At 32.0% G+C, this 8623-nt stretch overlaps 1 protein-coding gene across 1 annotated transcript; it reads right to left on the bottom strand.

Annotated features, from left to right (window-relative positions):
* Nucleotides 1–1573: 1573 nt before the first annotated feature.
* Nucleotides 1574–7434, bottom strand: LOC108458445 (E3 ubiquitin-protein ligase COP1-like). The gene is made up of 14 exons (XM_017757843.2): nucleotides 6926–7434; nucleotides 6578–6655; nucleotides 6055–6210; nucleotides 5619–5972; nucleotides 5164–5321; nucleotides 4971–5036; nucleotides 4642–4720; nucleotides 4237–4392; nucleotides 3994–4092; nucleotides 3603–3707; nucleotides 3269–3448; nucleotides 2602–2712; nucleotides 2358–2528; nucleotides 1574–1870 (listed from the first exon to the last, which is right to left on the bottom strand). Exons 1-13 carry the CDS (start codon nucleotides 7250–7252, stop codon nucleotides 2361–2363), a joined length of 2037 nt encoding a protein of 678 aa, XP_017613332.1. The 5' UTR covers nucleotides 7253–7434; the 3' UTR covers nucleotides 1574–1870; nucleotides 2358–2360.
* Between the last annotated feature and the right edge of the window lie 1189 nt (nucleotides 7435–8623).

Genomic DNA, 8623 nt, shown 5'->3' with positions numbered 1-8623 from the left:
GTGATTTTAATCTCATCTACATTCTTTGTTAGAGTTTAAGTGTGTTGTTAGAGTTTAAGTGTGTTAAAGTGTATTATCTTTTATTTAAGGGTTAAAAAGAATTATGAATAATTTTAAGTATTATATTAAAAAGTGTAAATATAATCGAATCTATAATAAAAATTATTATACGAATAAATTTTTATTTTTATAATTTTATAATAATAAATTTTATATATTTGTTAAATTATTATACAAATAAAAATTATATATATTTTGAAAATAACAACAAAAAGAACTTATTTTTGTATATTTTAATTGAAAAATGAAAAGTTCCGACAATATTATATAGAAGCAATGTATGAGTTAAAACTTAAAAAGTAAAAGTACAGCCTCACTGCCATTGCTTTTACGAACCTGGGCTTAGGCTTGTGGTGAGTTTGGTTCATCTCATCACTAATTATCCAAAATGTGTTTAAAATAAAATTGTTTATGAGTCGGATTGTGTCTTGTCAAAATTTTAAGCTCGTTTGCTAAGTTTGAGTTCAGTTCGGCTCGAAAAATAGGCTTAAAATTTTACCCAAGTTTAGACCGAATAAAAATACTAAAATTCGAACCCGGTCTAGTTGAATTAATTTTCTTATATAATAAGTTTTAAAAATATAATAAAAAATATTAAAAATATTAAAATAAATATTTCTCAATAAATAAAAAATAAATTTAAAAAATATTTATGCTTAAATAACACTTTAACTTAACAACTAAATATTTTTAAAATAGTAATAAAATTAACAATAAAAGAGTTATACAATATCCAAACAATAACAACAAAATCGTAATTATAAAATCGTGAAATGATAACAAAACAGTAAGAAAATAACAATAAAATAGCAATAAAATAACCTTACCTAAGGCCCAAGTCAAAAAAGTATTATCTAAGGCCCAACCTATTTTTTAAACAGACGCTATTATTTTTATCTAAACCTATTTTTTGAACTTATATTTTTACCAAAATTTTCTCACTTCTTAAGTGAACTTTCAAGCCACATAACACAACTCATTGACAGATCTAATTTAATACCAATAAAAAAGAATAAATAAAGATATACTCCTTTATTCCATCTCATGCATTGGACTTCTTAGTGGTTTGTTGGGAAATTCAAAACGATTTGCATCTCTTTAGTCAGCTTTACTTGAGCAAAGGACTTTCCAAAGCAGTTAGCAAGTAGTCACTTTCTAATTGATAATACTAGACTCTTCCTAGTAGTTGTAACTTGTAAGCACTAAAGAAACTTTCGGCATATGGATCATCATAGGGATGAAGTTGCTTGACTTTTAAGCATAACTCAAAGCAGCACTGTTATCAAAAATGAATTGAATTCGAAAATTGAATAAGTTAATTCACGAATTAATATGAACTAATTGAACTATATATTTTTTAATTTATTTGATTAAATCAAATAAACTTATTAAACTGTAAATCATTAACTTAATTAATTCAATCACTGATCTTATTCTTAAAATCGTGTTAAGCAAACGAATCTTTCCTCTCACTCATTCTTGGGTAAAATAAAGCTGGGTAAAATAAAGCAAGTTGATTTTAAATTTGACTGTAGCTAGCTTTAGAAAAAGATTATGCTTGGCTTCGAATTTAACCTGGTTTGACACAATAATTTGTTTTTACTATTCATATATTATAAATTAAATTTAAATAAACATCTATTTTTAAACTTTAATTAATGCAATCTAAATCCTGGCCAAGGCTGGGCAACATGGATAGGTCTAGTGGAGCATTTCTTGTTAAAACCCCTTTTTCTCTTTTCCTTAAAAAGGGAAAAGTTCACAAACATTAAAGCATCGCTTGAGGAGAAACCCATTTCATTTCCCCCACCTGAAATACAAAAAAAAATCAAAAGAGGTAAAACACATATTTCAGCCCAAAATTTGCAACTTGGAAAAAAATTAAAAACTGCTAAAATAAATGAACTTCAAATATGAAAATATTCACAAAAATAACGAAATGTTGCCTTTTTTTAAGCAGGACATCTAACTCCATTATAATAAATTCCTAACGGATAATGATCGTTACAATTCACAAGCCAAGATAAAAATGTAGGCTTCATACGGACATATTACGAAAAGTACCATAAAAACTCAATAGACACTGATACATAATACATATGTATATTAGAAATTGCGGATTAAAGTGAATTTAGGCACGTAATATCTTCAAGTAAGTATTATTAGTTAGCAGTATGAGGTGTTAATGAGAGATTATGAAATGTATCAAATATATATGTAACATCAATATTGCAGAATGGAACTATCAACTAACAACGATGCAATGTTTTTTAATGTTGATTACAAGATTGATTTACCATTTAAGCCGCAAGCACGAGCACTTTAATTGTTCCCTGACTATTTGCCACAAGTAGTGTCGGGCTATCGCTCTTCCAACCCACAGCACTGATGAAGTAAGATCCGGCTTCCTCATCGACATCAGCCATGTCGGATCCAAATTTATACGAAGCTGCAGGTTTAGATATAGCCTGCAAGAGTCAATGTAACTAAATTACAAACTGATTTGATGCCAAAATACCATATTCGAATGTGTTAACTAACCTTGTGATATGCAAATACTTCATTTGTTTCACTGCCACAAGCAATGAACTCACTGTTTACTGTGAGGCCAACAAAATTCTTCTCATTTTTGTGACCCTTGAAAGCGCGCAGCTGACAGGATAATATAAAAACAAATAAGAATCCTGGTCTGGATAATAATATTACTAAAAGAGTAATCAATTGCTCCAACTTCCATAACTAATTGTTGCCAACTTATCTTTAGGAAGGATAAGATAAAGAAAAATTTCAGTGCTTAACCATGGAACTTATTCTATTATTTACAGTCTAATTATGGTTTTAGTTCTCTAACCGAAATTTGAGGTTTAATGCCTCTACTTTAAGTTGGCATACTTTGGTCCTCTATTTTTGTAATGCTAGTAATAGGTCCAAATTGATAACATTGTTAACTGTTGTTAGCATATCAACTATCAATAAATTTACATATCAATCTAATCTTTAAGATTGTTTTAAAAAAAGATACCACGTCATCACTTCTAGATCAGCAAACTCGTTATCAGTTTGGACCTACAAATAACAGTATAAAAGTAGACCGACCAAATTATGCCAAATTAAAGAAGAATGATTAGATCTCAAATTTCAACATAATAAAGGGTCCTATACCATAATTAGACCATTATAAACTCCGGGAAATGAAAAATGTACTTACTGGTAAATTTTCTTTTACATCCCATAAGCGCAGTGTACTGTCAGTTGAAGCAGAAGCCAATTCATGGTTAGACAAAAATTTCACATATGAAACAGCTTTCTTATGCCCACCAAACACATATAGCGGTTTGCTGATGTTTCTCAAGTCATAATAGTGAACACGGTGATCAGCAGAACCAACCTGCAAAAGATTCAAAAACCAGAAACTTCAACAAGTTCTTTATTCATAATTTTCTCGGAAATAATTTCTTTTTCCTTGTTGGGATGCTTTGAAATGTTATAGTTATTTGGCTGGAAAACAATTGCGGCAGATATATTATTTAACAAAGACATACTGCAACATGAACACTGGATCCAGGATTGTACTTGACAGAACAAATGTTTGCTTTCATGTCGATGTTCAGAACACTGGCTTCTTGCTTTGTGCACCAAACTTTGACCTATCAAATACAAACGGGGTTAGACAGTGTAAATTGCAAATCATGTACAAGCTTCATCTAGTGGACTAACAGGTGGTGGACACTAACATAAAAACCATTGCAACAACTACAACATAGCTATTCTATCGAAAAGTAGATGGACGGTGTTATGCTGGAAACAGTTTCTGCAGGGATCTCACATCTAAGAACTTTATAATCTGCAATCTTTTGAGAACATGCACTAAAACAAGCTTAGACCTAGAATACAAGATGCACTAGCATCAAGTTTTACAGAGAGATTATAAACCTTGCAGTCATCACTGCCAGAGACAAGCATTGAAGGTTCGGTGCGTGAAAAATCAACACTCCAAGCTCGCTTTTCATGTTCCTCATATTCCATCAAACTCTGTACAATTAGAAACCATTGTTTTGAAGATTAAGCAACTGTAGGTGATTGAATCAAACATTGCAATAAAAATGTTTTTGCTGAACAACCTACATGAGAGTTATTTATTGAGGTTAGAAAAGTGAAAGAGCTGTAATTTCATACCTGCCGAGTAGTAATGTCCCAGACAGTTACTATCCCATCATAATCACAGCTAGCAATATGGTTTTTTGTGTACTTATTCCAACTCAAGCAACTAAGCTTAGATCTGGTGGACATTTCAACAATAGGACAATGCACATCTGCTGGTTCATTCACAATCTGCAGAAAACCAAACAGTAAGTGTTGATTGATGAATCAAAGACAGAACTATTGTTATAGTACATGTTACATGTGTCATCATTCTAGAATAATGGCTAGCTAATAGTGTTCAGGTAAGTATAAAGTGATCACTTTAATCAAAGAGAGATGGCTATAAATCATCTTTATAAAAATATTTCCACTGTCATAAAAACTTCAGAAACCATGAACTCCACTTAACAGACCTAAAATATTTCATCTAATGCTTACCGCAGAAAACTCAAAAACCTTGATGCGCCTTGACACTCCAGCAATAGCAAACATCTCATCATCACGATCAAATTCTATACTGCAGATTCATTCTAGTTATTATAAATTCTAAAGACGCATAGGAGAGGAAAATTTTATGAATGGAAGTTCAAAATAGGTCTAATCATATTATTAAACAAATGAAGATTGGTCAAAGCAGTACTTGTTTTAAAGAAAGAACTATCATAAACAAAACAAAGGTACTCAAACTTTATGCCACTACGACTGATTGATAACCCAAGTACTAATGGCTAATCAGAAATATATAGAATGATAAACTTTTGACTCACCTTGAGACAATGTTAGCAGAGTGGAAAATATCACCATGCCTAAGTTCAGCAATGACCCTCAACCGACTAATGTGAACAACAATTACAAATGTTACATAGAAGGAAAGAACAGTTGGAGTTAGATAGACAAAATTTCCTGAAGAAAGAAAATATTACTTTTAGCAAAGGCAAAACCAGTGGAGAAGTTATGTACCTGTATCGTGTAAATGTAGTTAGCACTGCCTGAAAATCCTGAAGACCAGGATTATAACCATCTACATCCATTGCAGTTGGACCTTCATCTTCCTGTTTATTAAATTGTTTGGTCCAATGCTGCCGCTTTTGCAAGTAACACTCTTGTAGGTCATTAAACTGAGCGAAAGAGAATAATTATAAAAAAATCAACCAGTCATTTTTGAAGGAGTGACTATTATTGAACAAAAAAAAGAGTGACTGGTATATTTATATGAACAGAGAATATATGGGAAATGTATCTCTTAACAATAGGAATCTTCAGTTCCTCCATAAATCTTTTGAACAGACTGCTACTTAGAAAAGTTGGAACTATAATATAAAAGGAAAACACTAGAGGATCATTAGTAAATAGGCTACCTTGCTCCAACCAACAGCAAAAGTCAAGAAATATGAAAAATAAGCAAGGAGAGTAACCTGTGCATGAATCCGCCTCTTTCTTGCCGCAGTCAATCCTGAATTAGTATTGCATGTAGAATCTGACCCACAATTTGCATCTTTACTTCTGAATCCCGGTGAATTTGCTTGGTCTTTCAAACTAACCTTGGTCTGTGACCTTGCTGAACCTATCCAGCCTTGCGAGTTGCGACCTCCAGATATAGCGTCATTATTATATTGATCAATCAATGAAGGCAAGGGTTTTTCTGCAGAGAAATCATCAACAAGCATCCTTAGATTCATGGAGCATCTCTCTTTCGCTGTATACAATTCCATGGTACGTTTCTTTACAGCAGTTGTGTCCTCCTTAATAAATTGAAGATCATTTTGAATCTTCAGTAAGAAAAATGAAAACACATAAGACCATCAATCATAAAAGTATAATTCCAGGAAGATATAAATTCAAGTTAGGGACCTGAGTAAGCTCTTCAAGCTTTTTCTTCCTTAGACAGTTCAAGAAATCAAGCAGAATCTGCATGTTTGTCTCTGCTTCACTTTGCTCCATTTTCATCTTCTTGTCAACAAGTAGAGACAACAAACTATCCAGCTCCTTGGCTGACACCTCACAACCCTGTCTAAGGATCACAAGGAGAGCATCAACTACACTTATTAGGGAACTCAAAGAGCTCCTTAAGAGATCAAACAATTAATCACTAATGAAAGTTAAGTATTCAAACAAACATGAAACCACATAACCAAGTTCATTAGGTTCCACATACAATCAAACCACAATAATTACTTATTAGTTATTATTAGAGAACTCAAAGAGCTCCTTAGAGATCAAACAATTAATCATTAATGAAACTTCAGTATTCAAACAAACATTAAACCACGTAACCAAGTTCATTAGGTTCCATATACAAGCAAGCCACAACAATTAACTATTAGTTATAATTAATTTATCTGGAAAATTAATGCTCTAATATAGTATAACTGACCTGCAGTATTGTTTGACGAAGATTTTCTACCGGAGAGGCATTCCTTGCTGATTGACGAGCAGAGATTTTCTTCAATAACTACGAAATTTAAAAATACTGCTTTAATAAAAATAAATTTGCAGTATATATAATGAAATTAAAGCCTACATACAATAAATCATTATTCAAATTAGTAACAATAATTAAGTGATGAAATGTCAAGTTTCCGTTTCTGCAGAACTTAATAATACAGTTCAACTTTAAATTGCAAATGCAGCTTCTTATATATCAGGCTTGTATTAAAAAACAATTTAAGATTAACACAAAAAGGGATCATAAGAAATACCGATATAAAAAAGGAAAACAAACCTTATTAAGCAATAAATTAGGGAAGATGTGATTATTAGTGAGATAACGAGAACAACAAGGACAATCGCTCTTATTTCGAAGATGAGTCAAAATACACATATAACAAAAACTATGACCACAAGCCGTCATAAAAGCGTCTTTGATAATCTGCATGCATATCGGACATAGCGCATCCTTATCAATGTCAGCTTCAGAAGGCTCTTCCTCCATCAATGGCGGCGGCATCGGAGGAGGAGGAGGAATAGAAGGCGCGGCGCTTTCCATCGGCGGCGGCGGTGGTGATGGCGGTTCGGATTTAGTTGCGGTGGGAACAAGTGTCCCGCCCATTGAAGTGTGAGTGTGGAGTGATTTGCAGAAAGGAGGGGAGACAGTGCAATTGGGGTGGGAAAAGATTTTTGTGAGGGTGATAAAGGAACACGTTGGGCGGGCGTTTCCCTTAATTCCTCATGTTTGGTTCAACTTCAACACGTAATAATTTATTGGGTTAGTTACACCGACCGTCCCTAACACACTACTCTTTATTCTAAATTGGTCCCGAACTTCAAAACACCTCGAGCAGGCAGTGCTGGTCCCCGAAATGGGAAATTTTCATTTCAATCCCATTTAAGAATTTTAAAAGTTAATATAATGGTCAAATTGCACTTTATCTCTCAAAATGTAAAATTTTAATTTAATTTCTTTAAATATTTTGAATTAATAGGTTAATACAATAAAAGTTATATTTTAACTCTCTTAAAATTTTATAATTCAATTTTAGTTCTCTTATAATAAGTTTATGGCTTGTTATTGGGACAGTTTAGATATTAAATGCTAGCTCATGTATAACATAGGTATGTATAAAAGAAAAAAAATTGTCGAGAAGATGACTCCATAATGATAAGTCTGTGATGCTTCAATTGTCTAGAGTCGGAGGGCTCCTTTTGTTGAAAGGACTCCATTGAAAGCTTAAGTGTTTAAAAAGGTGACAGATTCACAGAGTGGAAGAGCACCTCATCGGGTACCTAAAAAGGCCAATCATGCACTGCCTTACAGCATATAAGACATTTTTGGGCAAGGATACTATCACTTAATTGGTAGCGCATGATTTGCCAATGAATATTTTACAAGCTTTTTCAATAGAGCTGGCCTCTTTTCAACATAATCAATTTCTTTTTTTTAATTAAAAGAGGGGACAAATCAACTTGAATCCAAACAAAGCCCTAATAACAACGTAATTAATGTGACTCAAATTTTAATTATGTATATACTTATTGTATGAATTCTTTGAAATTAACATGCTAAAAAATAATCTTTAAATTTTGACGAAGACCAATTTAATCTGATATTTAAATATAATAATGAATAAATAATAATAGCAAAGATGCAAAAGGGGACATGATAGAACCAACAAATAGTAACAAGAAATAAATATGGATGCCCTTCACAAGCACCAAATGTTATATGGTCAGTTGCCAGGCTCATGATGGAACCAACCAAACCAATTGAAAGCATTTATCATCCTAATTTAATGCCTAAAATATCTTGGTTTCAAATTAAAATAATAGTAATAATGTTTATAAAAGCTTTTAGAATAGGTGATTAAATTAATTAAATTATCGATTTTATTTTTATCAATTTGATCGATTCGATATATTTACCTTAAAAATTTTAAAAATTAAAAATAAATTTTTTAATATAATCCAATTTAACCAGCTGATT

The sequence above is a fragment of the Gossypium arboreum genome, chromosome 10, assembly GCF_025698485.1.
Source record: "Gossypium arboreum isolate Shixiya-1 chromosome 10, ASM2569848v2, whole genome shotgun sequence".
NCBI lineage: Eukaryota > Viridiplantae > Streptophyta > Magnoliopsida > Malvales > Malvaceae > Gossypium > Gossypium arboreum.
This window is presented reverse-complemented; position numbering and strand designations above follow the sequence as displayed.